Source organism: Gracilinanus agilis, chromosome 4 (genome assembly GCF_016433145.1).
Source record: "Gracilinanus agilis isolate LMUSP501 chromosome 4, AgileGrace, whole genome shotgun sequence".
In the NCBI taxonomy this organism is placed as follows: Eukaryota; Metazoa; Chordata; class Mammalia; order Didelphimorphia; family Didelphidae; genus Gracilinanus; species Gracilinanus agilis.
Genome location: NC_058133.1, coordinates 149,773,454 through 149,798,871, shown reverse-complemented (window position 1 = coordinate 149,798,871; position 25,418 = coordinate 149,773,454). Strand labels below are relative to the sequence as shown.

The window sequence follows — 25,418 nt, the reverse complement described above, 5'->3', positions numbered from 1 at the left end:
CAAAGTACTCAAATACTATACTGAAAATACAAGAAAGAATAATAAAATGTTTTAAAAATCAAAAATATATAGCTTAGAATCAGTGACATACTGTTACTGTGTCATCCAAGGATGTGGAGTACAAAGGTTCTTCATCAAAAAATGAGATCCAGGGGCAGCTGGGTAGCTCAGTGGAGTGAGAGTCAGGCCTAGAGACGGGAGGTCCTAGGTTCAAACCCGGCCTCAGCCACTTCCCAGCTGTGTGACCCTGGGCAAGTCACTTGACCCCCATTGCCCACCCTTACCAATCTTCCACCTATGAGACAATACACCAAAGTACAAGGGTTTAAAAAAAAAATGAGATCCATTTCCTTTTTAAAACTTGGTTATGATCCACTGTGTGAGTGAAAAGAATTTTTACAAAATAGCAGATTTATAAAAACAAAATAGTAGTAGAGTAGATAATGCACATTCAAATAAAGTACCAAATTCACAGTAGCCCAGTTAATAACAATAGGAAACAAACCCATTATTATATAGGATTCACATGAGTTTCTATAAAGCCACTTGCTGTGTGATGTTCACAAAAGCTATGAACTGATGGATATTTGTCACAAGTTATAAAGATGTAACAATTCTTTCAACCTTGGCAAAAGCACAAACCTCTGTACTGCTCAGGAAACTCTTTTTGGGGTCTAGAACATCACCAAAAATTTAGATCCTTCTGTAAGTAAATTAAACTAAAGAGTTAAAATATCATGCATGCAGGAGCTCTTTTGGCTTTCTGCTTTATATATAAAAACTTTTGGTAGGAACTTCTATCTTCTATTTGGTTCTCTACCTTTGATACACCATACTTTATTATGTGTGTGTGTGTGTGTTTGTGTGTGTGTGTGTGTGTTCCATTCAGAAGGTACTAGGTATCTAAAGTAATTTCTAAAGACCCCTTGTAAAATTACAATTTAAATTCTTAAGTCATTATATTCTTCAAGGTTGTATAAGCAACATGTGACCTCAGTAGTTAAGATGACAAATCCAGGATACATAAGACTTATGGGCTTGTTTACAATGATATTGATTAGTAAAATCATAGGGAAACGGTACAGATAATGAATCGTATAACAGATAATTAGATTAATGCACATAAACTTAAAAAATTTTAAACCTTAAAGAAATTAGCAAATGCAATAATATAAGCAAATGACAAGTTACAAGCAGTGTAATCAAAATCCTTTTTATCAATCCCAATAGACTTGTTCACTATTAAGGAGGGGAGATGCTGAGAATGATTAGCAAACAATAAACTTCAAGATATCTTTTAAGGTTATTTCCCCTCCCCAGTATAAATCATCCATTCAGATTTCCTTTGTCAGAGCTCTGAACTTCATCATAGTGAGGGAGAATTCTGCACTGAGCATAGTATGCAGGACCCTCATAGCGGGTATGAGTAAACCAAAAAGCCAAAGGGGTGTTAGGAGATGAATTTCTCCCCTGAATCTTGATTATTCAAGCTCTCAATTGCAGGGTATTCAATCAGCACAAAAACTCTCTGGCAAAGAATTAAGCAGATGCAAACTGCCTTTTTTAGCTCTACCAACTGAAACTGTTGTTTCAGAGTTTCAAGCATGTTTTGAAACAACATTATTCCTCCAAAAAAACCAAAACTGAATGGAAGTTTGTTTACAGAGTAAACACAAAAAGGCAAAATCTTGCTGGAGAACAATACAATATTTGCATATGAGAGAACTGGTCAAAAGGTAGAGACAAAATCCCCAAAACTTCTACTTCAAATCTACTAATTTAGTCTCTCTGCCCTCAAAAGAAAAACTGCAGAGAAGTCCCCTTCTTGTGAAAAAAAAATTCCTCAGTTGCAAGTCTCTCTTAGCCAGGAGTCCAGGGTCAGTTTAAGACTTCAGTTTAAAAAATGGCTAGAACAGGTTGGAAAACCCACGTGGGGTGGGGGAAGGGATTGGAGTCCTCACCAGTCCTTTGTAAAAAAAGTGGCTAGGACTGGCAGTCTGCAGGCTAGGATTGACAGGCTGCAGCAGCAGTGAAAGCAGGTGGACTGGCAGGTGGAGTCTGCAGTGCCTGAGATGGGGTGAAAGCAGGCGGGCTGAGTAGCTGGTGAAGAAAAAACTTCAGGAGCATAGGGTGAGAAAGGGAAACCCTAGCTCTCAGGCAAACTTAGTAATTATACTGAAAATCTGTTTAAAAAAAAAAACATTTGATAATTCTATCCCATCGTGGTTAGCCAAAATGTGGATTTTAAAATTAATATCCAATAACTAAATATTATATTTAATAAAAATTATTATTAATAAACTAACAAAAGAGACTAACTACTCCCAAGAGCAAAAGAGAGAGAACAAGGTGGAGTCTCAGAACTTATACAAATGTGACCATGCAAAGATAAACAAAAGGAAAAGGATTATAGGTAATACAGAAAGGAATTCTGGGCATGCATTCTTTAGGGATTCAAAATATTTCTGACTATACATAACTTTTTCTAAAGTAGTTCCTGATTAATACCTATTACTCTGTGAGTTAGATTGAGAAGATATTGTTTTCCTCATTTAATAGATAAGCAGTTGAGTTAGAATAAAGTTGGTGATCCCTGGAAGTCTAGTTCACATGATTTTCCTACTGGGCAGTAGAGCCAAAGACAAAGAGTAGGTCATGTGTTCTTTCCCCATAGGTTCTGAGACATCTTAGGCATAGCCCCAAGTTTTACCTCAGGGCTTTAAAATGTCCTTAGCATAATGAGATGCAAAATCTCTGTCCATTTGGTTTCCAGTTTTTAGTGACTGGGAAGAATTGTTTGTTGTTCTTTCACCATTTTTCTCCACAGTTGGCCAATATTCTATCTGGCCTCAGCCTTTATAGTCTTCATGGAGTAATTGGTTATGGTCTTTCTTGTGTTTCATAGATGAATTTTATTCACTCTTTGGTAGGGGTTTGGAAAAAGACCCATAGAAATATTTGTTTTCATTTTTTTGATGCTTTTTTACTCTGAGTGGTTAGATTTGTATATAGCAATCCAGGAAAAAAATATAAATCCATGTTCTTCCTTCCCTCATAGTAGGTTTAGAATCCCGTTTAATTCAGCAAGCACTTATTTATCACCTCTTGTGTGCTAGACACTGTGCTAGGTTCTGAGATACAAAAACAAAAATGAAAACAGCCTAGCCCTCAAGAAATATTCTGAAACAAATACTTTTTATTAGTACAAAATAAGATACACTCAGATAAATAAATGCAAAATATGTGCTTAGTATATAGAAATTAGTTTCATGGAGGGAGGAAGCACTAAGAAGGTTTTGTGTAGCAAGTTTCTGAGACTTAAAAATAAGCTAGGGATTCCCAAAAGGCAGAAGTGTGGAGATTTTGAAAGTGAGGTATGCATGTAAAATTAAGGTTGGATCAAATATAAGAGAAATATGGTCACTGAAATTAATATATCTCAAGTTAAGTGACTTTTTAGCAGCTTTATTTATAAAATAGAGGAAAAGAATGGAAGTAGAGAAATGAGAAAGAGGGCAGAGTAAGAAATCTAGCTTGATGAGCTAGACTATTTGCTCTGCCCCTGGCTTTACTCCTGTAGGGCTCCAGAAGCCCCAGTCGGAGGACCTAGGGGTAAATTAAGCAAGGGCTCCAGCCACATGGCTTCCTCCTCTAAGATGGGGGCTTGGGACCAGAGCTCCTCCAAAGCCAAGTTCAAAGGAGAAAAAGTGCTCACAGGAAGGTGTATTTTCTTAGGACTGCGCAGGGGGCAGTCAGTTGTTTCTCTGAGTTGTCACCCATTTTAGCACTTGGGTTGCGGACCTCCCCTCACGGAAATGTTGAGGTGTATACACTTCTGGTGATTAAATCTAAAAGTGGGCAGGGGAGAATTAATCCCATTTTCACATGGGGGACTATTTATGCAAAGGCAGATCGCAAATTGTAGTTTGGTGGACTGAAGAACAAGGATATTTATTTCTGGCGAATGTATTTGTTTTTAATCTCATACCATTTTTACTTCATGCATTTTTATAAGTATTTCAAAATGCTTCTTCTTTCCAGGTCTAGAGCCCTTCAGGATTGGACCATATACCAACTTTGTTAACATTGGCGAACGCTGTAATGTTGCAGGATCAAGAAAGTTTGCTAAACTCATCATGGCAGGAAACTATGAGGTGAGTGTCCTAATAAGTCTACTGAGGAATATGCTATTTCTTCTGCTAGATAGGATGTAAATAAAGCAAATTCTGTCTTTGATATTATTAGTTACATTGCTAACTAAATGGGAGAAAGTAATGAGCTGAGTTCAGTTTTGAACTTGAAGTGGGGCTTTGGATTAAGCATTGAGAAAAATTGAAGTGGCCATTTGCAATTCACCAAATCAGGAATTGGGATGAGGCATATGAGGCATATCCTTTTATTGTTTATTTCCCTGCTTTGAGAAGGGGAGGAGAATAATGAATAAATAACCCTCCATTTGGAATTTCTCCCCTTTTCCTTTTTGGTAGTGTGGAAAAGAGAGAGGAAAAATAAAAGATAATCATTATTTGGACACTTGTTCCATGTTTTCATTGATTATTTTTCCATTTTTATTGAGAATGCTATTAGTGTTAAAATCATGCCAAAGTGAAGCATAAAAATTTAAGTGAAGAAATTACTCTTACTCTCCTCCTTCTTTTTCCTTTCAATTTTCTCTGCCCCTAGTGATCTTTCTCATTACTTTGTCTATATTATTGTAATAACTTCTAATTGATCTACCTACTTTCAGTCTTCCCAATTCCAATTCATAGTAATCTTCTTAAAGTGCCATTTGTGTAATATCACTCTTTCCAGCTTTAAAACTTTAAGTGGTTCCCCATTATCCACAAGAAGAAGCCCAGATGTTTTGTGGCACATTCATGACTTTGATTTCTGGCTTTAAATTACCATTCCAACTTATGAGTCTTGAACTCATTAATCTCCTCTTGTGCCAGACCCTTCAACTCAGAACCCCCTGAGTGTGCCTTATCCATTTCTGTCTCTCTGCTTTGCTGGTGAATGTCTTTTATCTAATCCAGTGATGGGCAAACTTTCTAAAGAGGGGACCAAAGGAAAGGAAATGCTCATCTGTCAGTCTGTTTTTAAGGCAACTCTTTCGAAGTTTCATTGTATTGTATTCTACTCATTGTATTTGTCAGATTAGGAATAATGTCATGTGGCTGGATAAAACATTTCAGGGGGCCGCATCTGGCCCGTGGGCCGTAGTTTGCCCTTCACTGGTCTAATCCGTCAGTAATCATTTTTTACTAACCTACTATGTACCAGGCACTATTCTGGGGATATGAGGAAAGGTAAAAGACAGTTCTTTATCTCAAGGAGGTTACATTTTAGTGGGGAGGACAACTTGCAAACAATTCTGTCATAGAAGATATAGACAGGATTAACTGGGGATAATCAAGAGAAAGAAGGCATGTTATTAAGGGAGATTAGGAAAGGCTTCTTGTAGAAGGCAAGATTATAGCTGGTGCTTGAAGGAAAGCCAAGAAAGCCAAAAGATAGAGATGAGGAAGGAGAGCCTTCCAGGCAAGGGAGACAGATAGAGAAAAGGCCTGTCTTGTTCTAGGAGCAGCAAGGAGGCCAGTGTCCTTGGGTCACAGCGTATAGGGGGCGTCGTAAGGTGTAAGAGCCTGGGAATGATCGGGAGGAGGGGGAAGGTTATAAAGAGTTTTAAATGATAAACAGAAGATTCTATATTTGTTCTTAGGGTTAATAGGGAGTCACTGAAATTTCTTGGGGGTAGGAGGAAGGTGTGGTCAGACCTGCACTTTAGGAAAAGTCACTTTGACAGCTGGAGGTGATGATAGGAGGAGGGACTCCTGTAGGGTGAGGCCCCAAGAGTGTGCAACCAGGTGGTGGCAGTGTCAGGGGAGGCAAGGGGGCCCCATTTGAGAGATGTTGCAAAGGTAACATTCAAAGGACTTGGCAACAGATTGGATTTGGGGGATAAGAGAGCTAGGAGTGGAGGATGACACTGCCCAAATTTTCTTCTTTACAACTTCTGTCCATTTGTTGCTTCTGGTTCTATTTTCTGAGATCATACAAAACAAGCAAAATCTCTTCCCTGTGATAAGTCTTTCAAATACTTGGAGTCCCCTTTATTCCCCTTGGTTTAGTTCCTTCAATCTTTCTTCATATGATGTGGATTTAAGGTCTTTCACTATTTTGGTCACCCTCTTCAGGATGTCCTTTGACTTATCAAAGTTTTTCCTCAACTGTGGCAGCCAGAAATAAATACCATCCTCCATATGTGCACCAACCTGTATAGAGTTCAGAAGAATCTTTCTCTTTTGGCACAATTGTAGTTGATCATCTTTTAGCTTTTTCGGATAACATATAACATTGTGTGTTGATACTGAACTTTTATTCCACTAATAGCCTGAGATATTTTTAAGACATTGCCATTTAAAATTGCCTTTCTCATCTTAACTTGCATCCGTCTATTTTATGCTCCATATTTCCCCTGGACTATGCCAATTACCACATTGTACATAATTATAACTTTGAATGGTGTGAATTTAAATACAGATGGCCACTTCTGGGGGTTCGTGATTTGCACTAATTGGGACCTTGTAGTTTGTATGCTCCATTTTCTTTCTTTGGGACATTTGTGCTTTTTCAGCCTTGGATGATATTTTCCATTTTCTATATTCCTTCAGATATCTCTGACAGTGCTGGCAATCATAGCCACTAAATTTTTTTCTATCCAAAGATGTGATTCAACTGGGCCAGGTGTCTTGAATTCATCAGCTAATTGTTCTCTTTAGTCATCTTTGTAATTGGTTCCTATTTAGCAATTTTTATTTTGTCTTGTCCATTGCAAAGATTTCTAGCTCCTTGACAGAAGCCAGAAACAGAGTTAGAATTGAATTTTCTTTCCTTTGTTGGATGTCAGCATCCCATTCACCTTTGTGGAATGTGGAAATGGTGTGTAGCGGGGTCTACAGACAGAAGTGGGGTAAATACATCCTTGGAGGCTTGCTCTCACTCTTCCCTCAGGCTAAGTTCCCAGAGATGCAGATCCTTCCCCCTCCCCCCCACCCCAAGATCTAGGGTACCCTTAAAGTGGAAGAAAATAGACTTCTTCTACTCATCACTTTAGCTCTTCAGCCCCTACACAATGTGTTTTTAATTTTTATTATTATTAAAAAATTTTTATTTAAAAATTTTTTTCCATGGTTACATGGTTCATGTTGTCTTCCTCCCCTCTTCCCTCCCCCCTCCTGGAGTTGACAAGCAATTCACTGGGTTATACATGTATTATCACTCACAACCTATTTCCATATTATCCATTTTTGTAATAGAGGAATCTTTTAAAAACAAAACCCCAAATCCTATACCCATATAAACAAGTGATAAATCATGTTTTCTTCTGGATTCCTACTCCCACAGTTCTTTCTCTAGATGTGGATAGCATCTTTTTCATAAGTTCCTCAGCATTGTCCTGGATCACTGCATTGCTATTAGTAACAGAGTCCATTCCAGTGTGTTTTTTTAAACCCTTATCTTCTAATATCAAATAATTTTTTAACCCCATGCCCTCCATCTGATACTGTGTATTCCAAGGTTCCAAGGCAGAAGAGCAACTGGGGCTGAATAATGACGGTTCAGTGACTTGCCCAGGGTCACACAGCTAGGACATGTCTAGGGCCAGATCTGAATTCAGGTCCTCCTATCTCTAGGTCCGGTTCTCAATCCACTGAGCCACTCAGCTGCCCCTCTTAGTATCAATTCTAAGACAGAAGAGTGATAAGGCCTGGGCCATGGGGTTTAAGTGACTTGCCCAGGGGTACCTGGCTAGGAAGTGTCTGAGGCCAGATTTGAACTGTGGTCCTTTGGGCTTCAGGCTTGTCTCTCTCTCCACTGAGCTGCCTAGTGGTGCCGCAGGGCGTTTTCTGTCTCCCCAGCCAGCCCCCCTCCAGGGAGCACATCCTGCTCTGCTCATTTCTATATTTACATCGTCGGTCCTCACAACAGTGATTCTCTGGGGCTTCACCTATAACCCTTTTCTCAATAACAAAGGAAAAGAAAGAATAATAAATTCTCAGCCACCATAAAGCCTGCTGCCCCCGACGGTGCCGGAAGGTTTGCCAAAGATGGCAGCAGAGCAGCCCCCTTTCAGCTTCTCCTTCCTTCACCTGCAGGTGGTGCTGAAGGGCAATCGCTGCGGCTCTAAGTCAGTGAAGTCGGAGCTTTTGCTTCCAAGTTCTCAGTGGACTCCTCAGTCTCTTTGGTGTCCTGGAGAACTGTTTCTTTAGACTCACATTTATCTCATTTCAGTAAATAAAAAAAATATTTTCCGTTTCTTTACAATATTGGGCCACTAGGTGGCGTCTTGGATAACCAGAAGATTCATTTTCCAGCGTTCAAATGAGGCCTCAGACACTTAGTAGCTGGACAACTTTGGGCAAGTCACTTAACCTGCCGGCCTCAGTTTCCTCATCTATAAATGAGATAGAGAAGGAAATGGTAAACCATACCAGTATCTTTGCCAAGAAAACTCCAAATTGGGTCATGAAGAATTGAACAAAACTGAAAACAGCAAAATCTTTACATTACATTCCCACATAAGTAGGATAATTATCTACTTTGAAGACAAATTCCAGGGTTTCACATTCATTCTGATGATAATTTTCTTTCTAAAACTATCCAAATCTTGTCTGAAAACTGTTTTCTTAATACATATATTTTAGCAATTTATATTAAAACAAAAGTTCATTTAACTAATTTTTATAAGGTTCATTTATATTAAAAGTTCTGCTCATATTATGTTCATCTCATAATAACAGCAGTATCTTTATGTCCTTTGATAACTAATAGAAATCTCTTCCTTTATATAAAAACAATTTTTTTCTGCCCCTTTCATCCTTAACTTCTCCTTCTACTAAGGGCCTTAAGGAAACTTTGCATGTAGTCATGGTGCTGTTTCTGATTTAGTCTCTACTTTCTTCCACTATGTTCATGAAATCCCTGCTTTTTGAGATCCTTATTCTCCCTTACCAGCTTCAGGTCATTCTGAACCCTAGTAATCTTGATGTTATTTTTTTATGGGACTGTTCAGCCTCATATTTTCTACCTCTTTTACCGAACTCTTTTTCTATCCTTTGTTTCTTAAAAAAATCTTGTTGGTTGACAAGTTTTCTCTGCAGCCACATTGATCTTTTTAGAGAAAGTATTTCCTTTTGGGTCATCCCGATTTCATTCTGGATAGTTTGCTATCCCTGTCTTTCCTCTGAACCCTATGAAATGTACATTCTAAAAATGTAAGGTTCATTTCAAAATGTCTGGCCTTTTTTTCTATCAAAAATTCTAGGAGTGATCATTTCTTTCTAAAGTTCCCTTCATTTCTACTCCAGCAAACAGTTTCTCTTGGTTAGTGAGAATCAGAACTTAAGAGATAACTTCTTGTTTATTTCCTTCAATTTTTGGAGGAAGAGGTTATTATTAAGTCATGTCAAGAAGTTGTTAGCTGCTCTGCTTTAGGCAGAGGGAGAGTTCCAGCAGATGCTTGGATAATTGCAGACCTCTGGTGCTACTTTATCATGTGTCTGTACTAAGCTTGCAATCCTGTTTCTCAAGCTTATCTTTTTTTTCTTCTTCTCATTATCTTTGAGCCTTTAAACCCTAGAGATCCATTTTGTACACACTGCTATTTATTATTTTTTATTTGTGTATGTCTCTCTGGGACATAGCTAGTATTAACAAAAATAGTCATTGGATTGTAATTCTTTGAAGCCATTCTCTTTGTAATAATGGAGGTTATTTTTGTTATGCAAATTGAAAGTCCTTATTCCTTCTCTGCTCCAGTGACTAGTGAAAATTTTCATTTGTTCTTCTTAAGATTAGAAAATATTCTACTGTAATTTCCATGCTATAAGAGCATGAATGTCTGATACTTACATTATTGCGTTTTTTTCACAACAATGAAGTCTAAGACTTAACACAACTCTACTATATCCATTAATCAATAGGTATATATTTATATGCCAGTCACTTTCAAAAGACATACAACCTAGTCCTTAAGCTTCAAGTAACTTATGGTCTAATTGTGGAAATCAAACTAACATAAGAAAAACAATTGAAAAAAATTTCAAGATGTAAATAGAGGTATCTTATTTTAGTGCAGTTTCAGTTCAGAGAATGGAAAGATTAATAGAGGCTATGGGTAATATAGGTATAAATATAAAAATAAATTAAAAATAAATATAGATAAAATAGGAAGAGGCCTAAGAAAGATGGTATGTGAATTTGGCTTTGAAGTACAAGAAGGATATTGATAGTTGAAGGAAACCTGCTTCTCAGGAAGAGGAATGAACTTGATATATGTGGAGAATGGTGACAAGGCATATCTGATTGGGATGGAAGTAGCATTTTGTGAGAATAGTGGGGAATTCAGTTAGGATGAGATCCATTTATTGTGGTCCTTGGAAAACTAGACAGAACAGTTTGGAGATGTTGTAGACCCTTGAGTATAGGGTATGGCATGATGCATGTTAGTTTTGGAAGATTAATCTGGCAGCTAGTTAAATAGACTGATGGGAAGATCCTTGGATATAAGAAGCGTAGGATATTGTATGAACTAGGGAAATCCTGGACAAACATGGAAACCTGAATAGAAGGGAAAGTTTCTTATTACTCTTGTCTTTAAGGAAAAATTGACAGGACTTAGTGACAGATTATATGAGAGGAAGAGGCAAGAGAACGATTATAGTGGCATTCTCTTATTGAATGATTCCTATTTCTAGTTTGGGAGACTGGCAGAATACTGATAACATAGAAGACGTATTTGAATTCCAGAGACTGATTCAGAACTCCCTTTGGGACTTTGAGATATCACTAGTACTGTGGGTTGTGGTTTTTTACTTTTTAATCCGAGTAATCTTGGTATAACTTGATAAGAGACAAATAAATGTGGTCCCTTCTGCTATTGAGTCATGGCTTCATAATGCATTTCCTTTTTTTCCTCCTACAGGAAGCTTTGAGTGTGGCTAAAGCCCAGGTGGAGATGGGAGCTCAGGTTCTAGATGTTAACATGGATGACGGGATGTTGGATGGCCCTAGTGCTATGACCAGATTTTGTAACTTCATTGCTTCTGAACCTGATATTGCCAAGGTGATGCTTTGATGATTTAATCACAGTGTTATATTTATCTTTGTTTCACTTGTTTCAGCTTGTTTGGTACCCTCTTAATCACATGGGTCATGAATTTGACTTTCATGGTTTTTAAACTACATTGCTCTGGAGCAACTATCTTCTTTGCTGTTTCTTGCTTTGAACCTTCTGAATGGATAATAATATCTCATGTTTAGACTAGCTCCTTAAGGTTCACAAAATATTTTACACATATTTTCTCATTTCATTTTCCAAACAACCTTGTCAGGTAGTTGAATTTATCCTTTTTTTATAGATGAGAAAACTTGAGTTTCAGGGTGGTTAAGTAAGTGACTTTCCCAGGATCATATGACTAATAGGTATCTGAAGTAGGATTCTGACTATAAACCCAGTGCTCTGTCCAACTTCCCACTCTGAATAGTGGCGTTCTGGACCCAGCAAGTATTGAATACTATTCTTAATTTCTCCCCAAATTTATGTAACTAGACATGAAAGGTGAGTTCAGTCTGCATCTCTTAGATCCCTAAGAGGTGCCTCACCAGCCCAGCATGAAATCTTTAGCTATTCGGTGCTGTTGCTGCTTAATCTTTTGTCTTTTTCAGCATACATATAAAAGGACTTAGTTGATCTATCTAGAAAGACAGAAGGTTACTGAGACTTGTCAAATTAAAACATAATTGAAGATTAAAATAATATTGTCTGACTTCATTTTCTCTCATAATTCTGTTTTTGTTAAAGGTGGATGAGCTTTGATGAGGAGAGGGGGTTTCCCAGAGCCTCTTCCCCCCATACCCTTCCTGTGCTGGCTATTTTAAGAATTGATGATAGTACCTCATAGATTTTAATTAGGTTTTGGCAAATATAGAAGCCTTAGTGCAGGTTTAAGCTTTTTTTTTTTTTTTTTTTTTTTTTTTTTTTTTTAAGAAGCTTAAACTTGCTCTAAGATTTTTGGGGCACCCTGCACTTGGAAAGAAAGCCTGGTAACAAACTGATGCTTCTAAGATTTCACTCTTCATTTGCACCCCTCAAAGAACTTTTCCCAAAAGGAGTAGTAAATATTTGCAACTGGTACTAAGGATGGTTTTCTTTTATTGACAAGGTTATCAAAACAGAAGTCAAACCTTGATTTCAGAGTTCTGAATGCTAAAAAATGCCCACTTAAAATATTTATTTATCACCTTTGGTATCTGCTTTGTATGTTTCCAAATGTACCTCTTCCCCTTCCTTTTCCATGGTGAGTCATCTCTCATAATGAAAATTGTAAAGGGAAGGGCAAGAAAAACAGGTCAGCAAAATGATCCAACGTATTGGCAGTGTAAATGGTGTTCCCCACCCCTCGCCCCCCAGTTCTACAATGGAGGAAAGGCAGTGTGTACCCATTTATAAGAGCAACAACAGTAGTAGCAGCTGACTTGGTATAACACTTGAACTTTTGCTTTGCGTGTGCTCTCTATAGGCATGCAGGAGGCTCAGCGGATAGTGCTGAACCTTGAGTCAGGTCTGGCCTCAGACACTTTCTGGCCCTGCGACCCGATCAGGTCGCTTCGACTCTGTCTACCTCTTATTTCTTCACCTATAAAACGGGGACCATAAAAGCAGCTGCCTCCCAGGATTGGTGTGAGGATCCAATGAGATAATATTTATAAAACACTTTGCAAACCTTACAGTGTTGAAATAAAGACTAGCTTTTATAGGCTTATCTTGCTTCCTCCAAGGGAGGCTACCACCAGAGGTCCTGCAGTAGTCAAAGTTCTGCCATTTTAAGGACGTGACCTTCCTGCCAACTGCCTCTCCTGCGTACTTGGCTCTGTATTGCTATTAGGCATCCATGGCCTGGGGGGGCCGAGATGTGCCTACAGAGTTGCTGCTGCTGGGGAGGATGAAGTTAGGGAACTGATTGCCTTTTGGAGTTGGACAGTGCCGTGGGCTAAAGCTGCTGGAGTTCCCAGCGGCAGCATGGTGAGCCCCTGGGAGGTGGGCTCTGCCGCCCAAGTGAATCGTCCTCCCTTGGGTTTTTGCGCAGCCTCCTGCACTTCCAGCCCGCCTGAGATCGGGAAATTGGATTTCAAAAAACAGAACCGAAAAAAAACCCATGAAGTTACAAAACTTCATTTTTGCCATCAATTTCAATTTTGTTCCACCCAAACCTTTTTTAAAAAAAATCAAGAGTGGGAAGAAAGAACATAATCACCGACATAACTTATTCATCATTCCTTTCTTTTGCTACCCCCTGGTGGTGGTGCTGATAAACATAGATGCCTAAATAGAGGGCAGTTCAGGTATTAGGCAATTAAAAACAAGGGACCTGGATCACCTTCCCTTGAGTAATGAGGTTTGCTGCATCATCCTGGCTGCCCCTCTTTCTAGTTGCTTTCTTAATCATAAGATTTCTTCCTTTGAAAGATGCTGATTTGAGGTTTTTTCCTTGGCTTCTGAGGCTAGGGCATGAGGAAGTCAGAATTAAATAATAATAATAAGTTTCTGAGGCTAGGGCATGAGGAGGTCAGAATTGAAGGGGAATGTAATGTTGTCACTTGTTTGCTTCCATTCAGACCAGGGTTAGCCTTTTACCCAGATGCTGTAAACTACATTCACTTCTTCCTTCTGATGCCAACGCTGAGGTTATTTCAAGTCAGGAATTTGAGAGCTCAAATGTGAATATCTTGGCCAGGAGATTTCTTCTGAAGGGCATGAAGCTACACATTAATCCCATAGACAGAACAGGGTCTGACTTTGATATGCCTAAATCCTATATTAAGATGGTTACATTGGCATTTAGGCACTTGAACTGGGTAAGCTGATACCAAAGCAAGGGAAAAGGACTCATTGGTTCCTTTCTCAGATATTAGCTTAACCCTTTTCCGTGCTTGAGGATCAACTAAGTCCTCTCTTAACAGGAAAACCCCTCCAAATATTTCAGACTCTTGCCTCTGTACTGCTGTGTTTTTATTTTACTATGGTGCTGCCTGGGTGAAGTCAAGTGTATTTTGGGGGCACTGGAAAATTGGCCATAGTTTTTACCCCTGTGGTGACCAATCCCTGCCCACCAAGTTTTTAAAAATTAAACTTCTGTTTCTATCTTGCATCAGAATTGTTCTTAATATTTCCTTTCCCCTTCCCAGAGAGTCATCTTATATAACATAATATTTAAAAAAAAAAAGAAAGAAAGAGAAACAGAGGCAGCGAAATCAACAAAACTAATTGGTATATTTAAGAAGCCTGAAGATATTTTCAGTGTACTATACCTGTGAATCTCCCTGCAAAGGAATGTGGTGGGGTTGCCTACTTGTTTCTGAGTCTGTGCTTTATAATATGAGGCAATATGAACTAACTTTTCTCTTTTCTGTGGTAATTAATAAAATTGAGGCATATTAGGAAAAAAGGGGGTAAGATTTACAAGATAGTAATTACATAGAAATTATAAGAAGGAACTCAAGATAGATGCACTAGAAATTTTAATTCTGTGAGGAATATAGGGAATAAAGAAAAAAATATTAGAACCATGAATCAAAGAATATAAATCTAGAATAAACAGAAAGAGAAGAGAAGAGAATTAATGAGGGAAAGAATCCTTTCTATAAAAAGGTGTAGAAAAAGAAGGAAAAAAAGCACAAAGAAAAGAAATTGAAGGGGAAAGAGTTTATTTAACAATAGAAAATAAAAAAGCAATTTGGTAGCTAGATAAAAGAAGAGAAAAATGACTGAATAAATTAAATAAAACTCTTAAAAACTAGGGAAGGGGATGATATCCCAAGGGAATTGGCTTAAAGTAGATTAAGCAAAAGTTATTGAAGAGAACAAAGTACTGTCTTTACAAAGGAAGAGCAAAAACAACAACAAAACCCAGTTCAGCAAAAAATAAATAGTATTAGAGAAAAATGAAGGAAAATAGAAACCTAAGTTTTGTAACTTTAAATGTGAATGGATTAAAAAATCCAATAAAATGAAAGAAAGTGACATATTGGATAAGAAAACAAAACCCCCCCAATAACCCTTAAAGGGCAAAGAAATACAAAGAATAAAGATGAAAGTTTAGAGAATAATTTACTATGTATTAAACTAATACAAAAAAGTAATTGTGCTATTAGATGAAGCAAAAAGAAATTCACAATATAAAAATGATTTTAAAAAGGAAATTACATTATAATGTCATAAGAAATCAGTAACAAACTTTTATGTTTTAAATGCCAAAGTTTTTAAATTCATAAAGGAAATATTAGCTGAATTAAAAGATAATAATATAATAATAGGACACTTTAATAGCCTCTCAGTTTTGGACAAAGCTAGCAAAAAGATTAATAAAAGAGAAATACAAAGTTTGGAGAGACTAGAGTTGAAAGAGTTAGGACATTTTCTAAATTGGACTGCTAAATAATATATGTATTTATCAATGCCACATGGAACTTTTATAAAAACTGACCTTTGTCAGGGCACAGAGAAATTATAAATAAATAAGGAAGTAGAAATAGTAAACATACTCTTTACAAATCATAATGTAATAAATATAAGTAATCAGTTTAAGGAGTGCAAACCAAGGACACAGACCCAAAGGTATATTTAATGAAAACCTAAATAATGAATGGGTCAAGGAATATCATAGAGACCATTAATAATCATGTAAAAGAAAATCATAATGATGAAACAACATATCCCAAATTCTAGGATGCAGTTAAAGCAGTTCTTGGGGGAAAACATATCTCTAAAAATATAACTAACAAAATAGAAAAGAGAACAAATGAACAGCATATGCATTAAAAAAAATGAGAATGTCAGCAAATAAACACAAAAGTGGCAATGTTTGAAAAGGAAGAGGAGAAATTAATTAACTTGTACTCCTTCTGCATCTCTCCCTGTTTTAATTACAGGTGCCATTGTGTATTGACTCTTCCAACTTTGCTGTGATAGAAGCTGGATTAAAATGCTGCCAAGGGAAGTGTATCGTCAACAGCATTAGTCTGAAGGAAGGTGATGGTGACTTCCTGGAAAAGGCTAGAAAGATCAAGAAGTATGGGGCTGCTGTGGTGGTCATGGCATTTGATGAAGTGGGTCAAGTGAGTAATTTCTTTGCTTCAGTTTCTCCTTTTTGCATTATTTTAATGCATCTCTTCTTCATTTTAAACTTTTAAACAGTGTCAGACATTCTCTGAAACTTCATTTTCTTTAAAACATTTTAAAAAATAACTTTATTGCCATCTAGTGTTCTCATTTCACCTGAATTTCCTCCCTTTTCTCCTTCCCTGAGAATAAAAAAGATGTAAGAAAACATTTTTTTAGCAAAATTAATTCAAAATATTCCAAGACCTTTAGAACATCCTGTCTGCCATACTGGAGAGGTTACCTGGAAATTCTCCAAACTAATTGGTCAGTTAAAACAAAATATAGCTACCATCACCACCACTACTAATTCCCTTGCCCTGAAAAAGCCGTTTTTTTATTAATTGTCTAAAAAAAGTCATTTCAGGAGACTGTAAAATGTCATTGATAGTACTGTACAGTTAGAAATGACAAAAGATGGTTTCTGAGAAAGTTGAAAAATTGTATGAACTGATGCAGAGTGAAGTGAGAAGAGCCAGAGGAACAATTTATATGATAACAATATTATAAAGAAAAAGAACTTTGAAGATCCTTAGAACTCTAATCCAAGCAATAATAAATCATGATTTTAGAAAACTTTTAGAAGCATGTTACTAACCTCTTAACTGAGGTAAAATGCACTCAAAATGTTAAGGCAGGCATTTCCAGACATGGCAAATGGGATAATTTCTTTTACTTGACTATAAATGTTACATGGGATTGTCTTTTTTTTTTTTTCTTCTAACCTTGTGGTGGAGTGGGAGGGATTAAGAGGGACTGGGAATAGGATAGTCAAAAAAAGAAAGAAAAAAAAGTTATTGAAACAGTTTAAAAAATGTACAGAGAGAGAACAGAAGGCTAGAAAGAATCACAGACATATAGCTCAGCTTTGAAAGTTACATGTTGAATTGATTATATCTTTAAAAGGAAAAGCAGATTGTACATATTATAGACCAGCAGTTTCTTGTATAATCATTTTATTTTGCTCTACTATGTGGAAGTGCCCATTATTTTTTGGTTTTTAAATTCAGAATAATTTGTAAGGCATGTAAGCTCTGAAGGCAAATGTCAAAGAAAGCATGTGCCTTAATGACAGTGGAATTGAAGAAGAGGGAGAGGCTTCCAAAGTAACTTTTGAAGGGCAGCACACGTTTCTATATTTGAGTTCTGATATGTTTGTGGAAAAAAGGAACTTGTGAAAATCCTCTGCCATCATTGATCTGTGTGTGTGTGTGTGTGTGTGTGTGTGTGTGTGTCTGTCTGTCTGTCTGTCTGTCTGTCTGTCTATCTATGTGTCTTGTCTGCCAGTTGGTCTGTCTGTCTGTGAGAGAGTTAGAGAGAAAGAGCCAGGGAAGAGTTTGGGGGCATTGTTTTTTCTTTATTAAACAGAAGCATAATAACCAATTGTGAGGACAATGAGGCAAAGTGGTCTTTAAACCTACTCTTCCTCCTTATTAATTTGTCACAGATTTCTATCCTGCTTGGTAGATTCTGAGATATTCAAGTATCAATACTCATTTGCTTATTGACTTCTCTGCATGCTTTCACTAAGTTAGAAAACCTTTTGTTTTGTAGTTATATTTGTTAGTCAAACCAATTACATTTTCTACCTTTCTTTCCTTTCCTTCTTTTCCTTTCTACCTGCTTCCTTGCTCCAGGCCACAGAGACTAACAACAAAATTGAAGTATGTACCCGAGCCTATCATCTCCTTGTTAAAAAAGTAGGATTTAACCCAAATGATATCATCTTTGATCCCAATATTCTTACCATTGGGACAGGAATGGAAGAGCACAACTTGTATGCTGTTAACTTTATCAATGCAATTAAAACCATCAAGGTAAGCTTTCTTGGTTTTTCTTTCTTTTTTATTCTTTGTTATAAGGAATGTCTTTCCACGTAGGTCAGGATGTATTTGGAAATAAGAGATATGCATTAAAGAAAAAGGTGGGAGGGATGGGAGTGGGAACATAGATCTGAGTGCTGAGTTTTTAACAGAGGTGTCAAACATTTGAGGTACCTACATTGGGCTAGTTTAGAATATAATTAGAAAATGTTTACCAAAATAAATAAAAATATAATGCAACATGAACAATGTAAATTTGTGGTTTTCTATAGCCTATAAAGATTCCTTTCTCTTTGAATTTGACCCCACTGGTTAATAGCACTCTGGATTAAATAATGAAGCTACCTTTGGGGGTCCTATCTTCGAGGATTTTCTGGTTTTCCATTATTTCATTATTTACCATGCTTATCCCATGCTTATTAACCCTTCCCCCCCCCCCAAAAAAAAAAAAGCATCATTCCTCTGAGAACTGCCCTGGCTCAGATGGAATGAGATCTGTTGCTATGGAATGAAGTCAAAGGCTCATAAATCTACTACTGAAGGTGAACTTGGAGGTCATCTTGTTTAGCCCCCAATTTTCCACATGAGCAAATTGAGTTCTTGTTCTTAAGTGACTCACCCAAGGTGAACATGTAATAAGAGGCAGAGGCAAGAACAGACTTAGGTCATGTGACTATACAATTTTGTCTATCTTGAGTTGGTCAGCTTTTGTTATAGTCCTTATTTGATGTTTGTCTTTTATATAAGGACAGAAATAGCAATTTTAAGAGTTCATTTCATCATGATTTAGGAGGGATGTAACAGCTCTGTTGAAGCCTTGATCAGTAAACATTTGTTAAACCTCTACAGCATGGCCCCAAGTGGGGCAGAATTAGGAGCAATGAATGGATGTTATAGGGAGATTGATTCTAGGTGCATATAAGGAGAAACTATATAAGGAGAAACTTGTTAATGATTAGAAATATCCCAAACTAGAATAGCTTCAAAGATAGTGATTTCCTCATCATTAGATGTTTTCATAGAAAAAATGGATGACCCCTTTCCAGATATGCTGTAGAAGGTTTTCTTGTTCATGTCTTGGTTGGATTAAGTGTCTTCTGGGGTTCCTTCCAACTTAGTCATTCTATGATTCTGTGATAAAATGCTGTGTAAAATTATTAACCCATCACCAAGTGTTTGGCATCCTACTAGAGGCCATAAACATATGTACCTCCTTGAGATCAGCAGGGGTTTTCCTTCACTCTGCTGGAATTCTAACAGAAGTCTTTTTTTATGAAGCTGTAATGCCCTTCAAATATGCCATCACATTAAGATAATTAAACTGACACTAATTAAAGGAGGCAGTGTTCCCAAAATGTGGTGCAGCAAAAGCCTTTCTCAAGTAACGTGGTCTTAAGAGAGGCCTTTTGGCAGAAGCATCATCAGACTGGGAAGTGCTGTGCCCACACCTTAATCAGCAGAAAATTCTAAGGAAATCCAGTCGCCTGGCCTGAGTTAGGAAATTCCTTCTCCTTTGGAAATTTTTTTGAAGGGGAATTGAGTATGTTTAGATGGGGTCTGCAGGTTGACTTTTTCTTCTTCATTTCATCTTCATTAACTTCAGGGATGATTGCCCAGAGGAGCTATGCTCAATGTAGAAGTAATAGAGTCATTCCTGTCCAAGCATATAAAAGAATGGCATAACCTATGAACAAAGGGTATTTTCATGCATAGAAACCCATGAACAGGTTGCTCATTCTCTTGGTTTGGGACAGTTACTGCTCTAGTACCTCCTGCCCCATTCTTGACAAGTACAGTAGACTGGAAGGTGTTTTTTTCCCAACCATTTTGTCAAGCAGGGACTCCTTTCTCTAGTAGTTTGTGTTCTTACTTTTTTTCAAATATTGGTTTTTTGAATTCTTTTGCTTTTGAGTCTTACTTATGGACTAAATGACTGCTTATTTGTTCCATGCACTTCCTTTTCTATTCTTTTAATTTAAATAATTTAATTAATTTAAATAATTTAATAACGTGATTATTATTATAATGTGTATTATAAAGACTGCTTTATAATACAGCTTGGGGACAGATAAAGCTAGATTCTCTTCATTCCTACTTTTTTTGTTGTTTCTCTTGAAATTATAGGAAAATACAGGTATATTTATTTCTCTAAAAGTGAATCTTATTCAGTTTAGTTAACTTTGTAACTTCTTGGTTGGCATTACATAAATTCTGAAAATATAAATAATATATTATTTTTTTATATTGGTGTGGCCCAACCATGAACAATGAGTATCTGTTCAATTGTTTAGGCTTCTGCAAAATACTTTTTATTTTGTATTTTTTATTGAGTTTGCCTTTGTGATGAAAAACTCACTACCTTGGAATTTGTTCTAGTTTGGTACATTTCTGATCATTAACAAGTTTTTCTTTATGTAAGCCTGAAGTCTACCTCCCTGCATCTTCCACTTATTATTCCTAGTTCTGTCCCACTTGGGACCATGCTGAACAAAACTCTGACATATAGTAGAGTATTAACAAATGTTTACTGATTGCTTAAGGCTTCTTCCACATGCCAGTCCTTGAAATATTTCAATAGAGCTATCCACGTCTCTCCTAAATCATGATGAAATGAACTCATAAAGTTGCTACTCCTTTCCTCACATAAGAAATAAACATCAAGTAAGGATCATAAGAAAAAGATTAAGTCAATTATGTTATGTCTTTTTGTTATTTTGAATGGAATTGAACTTTCTGTCATTTACCTCTGATTTTTCTTAGCAATGTAAAGAAGGACCTCTGATTTTTGTGCATTTATTTTCTATCCTTTTACTTTATTGAAACTAGAAATCATGTTGGGTTTTTTTTTGAACCAAAAGAATTTCCTTTTCTGCTGCTTTTTTTTATAGCTATATCAGATTGAGTGATGAAAAAGAGTGAACTAGGTTACAGATAGGGAGACTTTCTGATAAATACAGAATTAGGGGTTCACATTTACTAATTAGGGGTTCACATCTGAAAACTCTTCTTCCTTCTGGTTGATGTTAAATTTGGGGCTAAAATTGCTCTAAGTAAGGATGGTAAAGAGGAAAGCAACACCCATCAGACCTCTTATTTAGGGATTTGGTAATAATATTTCTTCATTTTTATGTAAGAGTAAAATGCTAAATATTATTTCCTTTATGAGTTCTGCAATCCCCTCTATATTTATATTCATACATGATTATCTGTGCTGCAACATCAGTAATTGTCTTCTAAGTATAGCAATTCTCATTTTTCTTGATTATTCAGTAGTCCTTTAGGGCTGATGAAAGGAAGACCCTTTGAAAAAAGGCAAAGTAGTTGATAATGTACACAGTTTGGGGGCATGAGTTGGTTCTGGCAAAGGATGGATTCAATTCATAATTCACAGATTTACTGTAGTTGATGAGTTTTTACTTTAGACTTTGTGAACCTTCTTTCTTACCTGCTTTATTATGCTTTAGTCTGAGTTTATAAGGGACTTTTCTAATTTACCTATGTGTTTTTTAGTAGTCTTAAAAAAAAAAAGTTGGAAACTTTTAAATTTATGCATCATGTTTATTGATCACCATGCTGCCCAAGTACTGTGGTAGCATTCAGTGGTACACACAGGTACTATAAACTCCAAGCCATTAAGGAGCATATAATTTAGTAAGAAAAAGTTGTTTTGAAGCATTGAATGTTTTTGGTATTGGTATCATTGATTTCTTTGTTGCTCAAAGAAGTTCTGTTTTCTGAATGGTAATATTCCTTTTCTGAGAGATAGCATGGCATAATGAATAGAGAGCTGGTTTTGAAGACAGGAAGACTAGGGTTGAAATTCGACCTCTGACACCTACTGTGTGACCCTGGGCAAGATTCTTAACTTCCAGATGTAGGTCTCTCCAAGACTCTAAGTTGCAGAAAAGGGCCTTTTCTGCATTCCCTGTGCCTAGTTTTCGCTTCTGTTTCCTTTCCCACCTGTATTAAGAGAAATGGATGTTATCCTTGACAAAGTTGACAAACCTTATTGCATTTCATATTGTTGGCAGGAAACATTACCCGGAGCCAAAATAAGTGGTGGTCTTTCCAACTTGTCCTTCTCCTTCAGAGGAATGGAAGCCATTCGAGAAGCCATGCATGGTGTTTTCCTTTACCATGCAATAAAGGTATGTGGGGAGGCCTGGTTGACCTGTTGAACACCAGCATGGACTTTGACTGTTCCTGGAAACTCTGACTCTTCTTTTCTTTCTCCTTAGTTTGGTATGGACATGGGAATAGTGAATGCAGGAAATCTTCCAGTGTACGATGACATTCACAAAGACCTCCTACAGCTTTGTGAAGATCTGATTTGGAATAAGGACCCAGAGGCTACAGAAAAGCTGTTACGCTATGCCCAGGTAATTTCAGGTGGAAGAGGAGAAGATAGTGTTCTAGGAAGAAGTGACAAAGGTAATTAGGTGATGGATGGAGCACTTGGCCTGGAGTCAGGAAGGCCCAAGTTCCAATCTGGCCTCAGACACTTACTGGCTGCTTGACTTTGGGCAAATCACTTCACCTATGTTTGCCCCAGTTTCCTCCTCTGTAAAATGGGGATAATAATAGTACTTACCTTATAGGTTGTTCTGTGGGGTTCAAATAAGATAATAATTGTAAAGCACATAGCATAATGCTAAGGCTAATTGACTTAGCCCAATGTTCCATAAGTGGGAGAGAATAGCTGGGTTACAATTTGAAAGTAGGTTCTCTTGATTTCATCTGATCCCTGCTCTTTCCACTGAACTCTCAGCACTTAATGTCAGAGAGAGTGTGTGAATATGAGTGCGTGCATGTGCACGTGTAAGGAAAGGAGACATTTTAATCCTTCCATACAGCAATAGGATCCCCACTCAGAGAAGCTTACAGGCTATTACAGTGAGACAAGGAAGGAAGACATCCTGAGACGAAAAAGGATGAGGAGGCTGGTAAAGGAGTAGGAAGATGCTTCTGTGAATTTTGTTACTGTTTTCTAAGCAGCAATCACTAGTCAGCCCTTCACTACACATATTAACTTTTCCCCTTCAACCATGGCAGATGGAAATAGGTTCCTAGAAAAGAAAATCAAGATAGGACTGGGGAGAATGAACAGGGCTCTTGCTCTTTCAGCCCTACTAACTGAGAGAAATTGGATTTCTGGAGTTTTGCTTAGGGGAGACCTGCATTTGAGAGAAGCTCATTGGAGTTCAGATCATGTAGGCAATTGACTTTCCTCTGAGTTCTTTCTGTGATGGCTGCAGGCCAGAGTTCCCTAGTTTTGGTCATTGTGAGTTATAAGTTGCCATTTCTTAGCTTTTGTCGATTTGCCAAATGAAAAAACAACCTTGGCAGGAACATTCCCCTCTTCTCCATTCCAACACTTTTTCTGTTTACCTCTTCACAGTAGTCCTAGGCTTTCCTTATGCTTTCATAGCAGAGAACATGTGAAGGCTTTCTTTACTGTCAAGATATAAAACAACATCCTGTCATTGGTCTTGGTGGGCCTTGATCAGACCTTTCTTTGATAACTCACTGAGAAAATAGGTTATATCAACCTGTTGTCAGAGCCTGAAGGTCAGGTTAGGTTCCTTGGCTTGACATTGAGCTAAGCAAAGTATTCCTAATTACTATTAAGAGACTATTGTGTTTTTCCCTGCTCATCCCACCTTGTTGCATGACATAGCTGTTTCATTTCAGAAAGATAGACATAAAATACCTTATCATTGTTATTTTTATTATAACAGACATTTTTGGTAATTTTTTAAGAATTTCAAAGCATTTTATGGATCAACTAGTAAATATTAAGCATCTGCTATGTACCAGGCATTGTGCTAAAGGCTGAGAGTAGCTTACAGTCTAAGGCAGTGATGGGCAAAGTACGGCCTGCGGGCCAGATGCAGCCCCCTGAAATGTTCTGTCCGGGGCTGAGTGACATTATTCCTAATCTGACGAATACAATGAGTAGGATACGATACAATGAAACTTCCAAAGAGTTGCCTTAGAAATAGACTGACAGATGAACATTTCCCTTCCTTTGGCTCCCTCTTTAAAAAGTTTGCCCATCCCTGCTCTAATGGGATTCATTTGAACCTTTTAACAAGTTCTGTGAGATAGTGGTGAACTCTTAGTACCATTTTACTATTGAGGAAACTGAGGATCAGAGTGGTTAAATGATTTGCCTAGGTTCACTAATTCATGTTTGAGGTATTAATGATTAATAATTGCTAATGCATGTTTCAAGTATTAATAATGAATGCTAATACATATTTGAGGCGGGCTTCATACTGGGGTCTCCTTGCCTTGTAAGTCTAATGTGCCATACTAACTCCTTGGGGATGATATATGGTATCACAGACATTTGAAGTACTTACTGTTCTTGCTCTGAATGAATCACAGCATGTGGTATTATTTTCCCCCCATTTCCTCATTTCAGTTTTAGACTTGTTGTTTATCAGTTTTCTTTCCTGTATATCTTGATGAGCTGTCAGGAGATTTAGTCTCCAGAGGTGCAGGCAGAGTTGAGGGAACCCTACGAGACATTCTAAGAGTTGCAATCCATCATAAGAGAAGTGGCTATGCTCATTTTGATGTAACTGTGGCAGCTTGTTCTGAGCCATCAAGATCACTGTCAAGTAGCCCCTCTACATTCAGGGTGACTTCTATTAATGTTATGGGACTTAATCATGAAAACAGACATATTTTAACAACCCCTGGGAGCTGCCAGCTGAGTAGTATTTCTTTAGGAGGCACTAAGTACAAATGGAGCATGAAAAGGGGGAATGTAGTAAAGCAAATGAAAGTCATTGGAGCTTTTTTCCCACTCCCTTAAGGGTATGATTATCTCCTTTTGAAAATGAACTTATCTAAATAGTAGCCCTGCTGCTCATGCCTCCTGCCTGGTTCATTGTTATAAACATTGGGAAGAATTCTGTGCTCGATCCTTTGAGGTCCTATAGATCCTTTCTTTAATTAGCATTAAACTTTATTGCAAAAGATTTTAAAGTGGTCCCAAGACAATGTCAGGACCTAAACTGAGGAGGAGGAGGAACTTTCATTGGTAATCAAATGCTCTGCACTCCAGCATTCGAGAGGCAGAATCATGTAGTGGAAAGAGTATTGGCCTTAAGAGTCCAGAATCTATCAATCAACAAGTATGTTAATTAAGTGCCTGCTATGTGTAGACATTGGGAGTAGTTGTACAAAGAATGAAACAATCTCTACTCACAAAGAGCTTATGATTCTAATGGAGGAGACAATAAGTACATTTGTAAATACAGAGAACGTGACTATCAAGTGGATAAATGCACATATAACCAAAGTTATTAGATATGAGATAATTTGGGAGAGCACTCTCCAGTGCATTTACAGTTCATTCCAGA

General features: G+C 37.3%; 1 protein-coding gene across 1 annotated transcript in view; it reads left to right on the top strand.

Moving 5' to 3' along the window:
• Positions 1-25,418, top strand: part of MTR (5-methyltetrahydrofolate-homocysteine methyltransferase) — a 169,293-nt gene that overhangs the window by 87,009 nt on the left and 56,866 nt on the right. Inside the window, exons 13-18 of the mRNA XM_044676319.1 lie at positions 4,042-4,154; positions 10,988-11,128; positions 15,994-16,179; positions 17,860-18,039; positions 22,077-22,193; positions 22,284-22,424. Of these exons, the coding sequence (XP_044532254.1) occupies positions 4,042-4,154; positions 10,988-11,128; positions 15,994-16,179; positions 17,860-18,039; positions 22,077-22,193; positions 22,284-22,424 (878 nt within the window). The remainder of the gene's footprint in view (positions 1-4,041; positions 4,155-10,987; positions 11,129-15,993; positions 16,180-17,859; positions 18,040-22,076; positions 22,194-22,283; positions 22,425-25,418) is intronic.